This window comes from Littorina saxatilis, linkage group LG10 (assembly GCF_037325665.1).
Source record: "Littorina saxatilis isolate snail1 linkage group LG10, US_GU_Lsax_2.0, whole genome shotgun sequence".
NCBI lineage: Eukaryota > Metazoa > Mollusca > Gastropoda > Littorinimorpha > Littorinidae > Littorina > Littorina saxatilis.
In genome coordinates this window covers 25,056,625-25,059,124 of record NC_090254.1, presented here as the reverse complement: position 1 = coordinate 25,059,124, position 2,500 = coordinate 25,056,625, and the positions used below count along the sequence as shown (strand labels likewise).

Sequence of the window (2,500 nt, the reverse complement as noted above, 5' to 3'; positions counted from 1 at the left end):
GGTGCGCGCCCCGAGATAATTATGTAAAACATTTTTAACAAAGTACGGGGCGCTCCCTGCAGTTTGTTAAACGTTTTACAAATCACATAAATGCGCCCAATATTTTCTTGTCATTTCGACAGTCTAGGGAACTATTAGCTTGGTGGTAATTACGATGTTGCTTTCCGCAAAGCCGGTGTGCGGCGCAGGGGCGGACGAGGGGGGGGGGGTTTCTGGGGTTTCCGGAACCCCCCCCCCCCAGCCAAAAAATAAAAATATTTTTATGGTGCATTTCTTTATTTTACATTGAGTTTCAATTTTTGGGGTATTAATCAGTGCCTGAAACTGGTAATGATCATCCTCAGAATGCACCAGATTGCATCATTTTGCATCCTTTTTTTCAAAATGTTCCGGGGGGGGCATGCCCCCGGACCCCCCTAGCAAGCTAGGCGCTTCGCGCCGTTGGCTCGGCGCTTCGCGCCTTCACACCCATATCTTCACAATATACTTTTGGAAACCCCCCCCCCCCCATAAAATGAACTGATCCGCCCCTGCGGCGTGTTACGTAATTCACACTTTTTCACAAAACTTACTATTCATTGAGGCACGATATTGAGTTTTATTAGCTGTTCTTCTAAAGTTTGAGTTCGCGAAAAATAAGAGTTTTGTTCAGGTGCTTGCCCTAAATGGATGTGATTGTATTTTGGTAAAAACATGTTTGACGAAGGCAAGCTTAAATGGGTGTGGTTGCATTCTTTATAAGAATAAATGACAATTAATGGGCCAAAGGTGTGTGGTTTGCATTTTGTTATAAGCATATTTGACAAAGAAGAACCGAAATGGGTGTCATTGCATTTTAGTCACTGTGATCATATAATCTCTGAGTCACAGACATTTCTCCTTTCTCAAATACACAATGTATGGACCCCAACATAACTTTTCCTAAATCCGAATAAGAGAACTTGAATAATTCCGCAGTATACCCGTCTGATCCTGGGATTTTGTCATTTTTGAATTGTTTCACAGCTTTGAGTAACTCACAGTGAGTTAGTCTACCTTCCAACTGTTTACTTTCAACATCTGTTAATGCAGGATGAACCAGGTTTTCATCAATCTCTTGATTTATCAGATCGGCTTTTATTGAAGAATATAAATCCTCATAAAAATGCCGTGCTTCTTTTACAATCAAAGCGTTGTCGTGGATAACTTCTCCAACTTCATGTTTTTACATTTTTTACAAATCACGGGTTAACACACACACCCACACCCACAAGCACACACACACACACACACACACACACACACACACACACACACACACACACACACACACACACACACACACACACACACAGTGACACACGCGCGCGCGCTCACACACACGCTCACACATATACAGACACACACAAAGTAATACGGGAGACAACAAACAGCATCTACGTACATGTAGAAAAGGACTGAGTGGAGACTTACTGCACATTTCTGGATCTTCATCCGACCTGTCCTCACAGTTGACGTATCCATTACACATCTGCACAGTCGGAATACACCTCGTGTTGTCGCCACACTTCACACTACCAGGTGTACAGGTGTGATTCCCTGCATTGTTCAATGAATCCATGAATGAGACAACTAAGATAACACACACACACACACACACACACACACATACACACACACACACACACACACACAAACATACATACACACAAACACACACACGCGCGCGCGCACGCACACACACACACACACACACACACACAGCCACACACACACAGCCACACATTTAAACCTACACACACATACATACACACATACATACACACACACATACACACACACACACACACACACACACACAGCCACACACACATACACACACATACACACACACCCATGCACACATACACACACACATACATGCATACACATGCACACACACACAGAGACACAGACACACTAACACACACACACACCACACACACAGACATACACTCACAGATACACACATATGTTCAGACACATACACACTCTCTCACATTCACACTCACACCCACCCCCCCCCCCACACACACACACACACAGTGACAACGATTAAAAAGCCAAATAAGAATTGTAATAGTGAAGGGACTAGTAGAATACATACTGCACATTTCTGGTTCTTCATCCGAGTTATCGCCACAGTCGTTGAATCCATCACAGAACGAACCATGATAATGACATCTATCATTATATGGACACTTTACATAACCTGATTCACAGGTGTTTTCTGCATTTTAAGAAGAAGAAAAAAAGATAATGAGATCACGATGAGATACCAAACATACAGGCATTAAGTGAAACCAGGCATTACGCGTAATGCCTGAAATGTTCAGGAATTACGCGTAATGCCTGTGACCACTATAGGCATTACACGTAATGCCTAATACTACCAGGCATTACGTGTAATGACTGAAAATCATTGTGAGGCATTACACGTAATGCCTGAAACCGGTCACAGGCATTAAGTGAAACCAGGCAT

The 2,500-nt window shown here is 43.1% G+C and overlaps 1 protein-coding gene across 1 annotated transcript in view; it reads right to left on the bottom strand.

The window, feature by feature from the left end:
* The window catches only part of LOC138978492 (very low-density lipoprotein receptor-like), a 10,053-nt gene that overhangs the window by 1,462 nt on the left and 6,091 nt on the right, over positions 1 to 2,500 (bottom strand). The window contains exons 3-4 of the mRNA XM_070351231.1: positions 2,126 to 2,248; positions 1,453 to 1,578 (exon numbers count right to left, since the gene is read on the bottom strand). Coding sequence (XP_070207332.1) covers positions 1,453 to 1,578; positions 2,126 to 2,248 — 249 coding nt within the window. The remainder of the gene's footprint in view (positions 1 to 1,452; positions 1,579 to 2,125; positions 2,249 to 2,500) is intronic.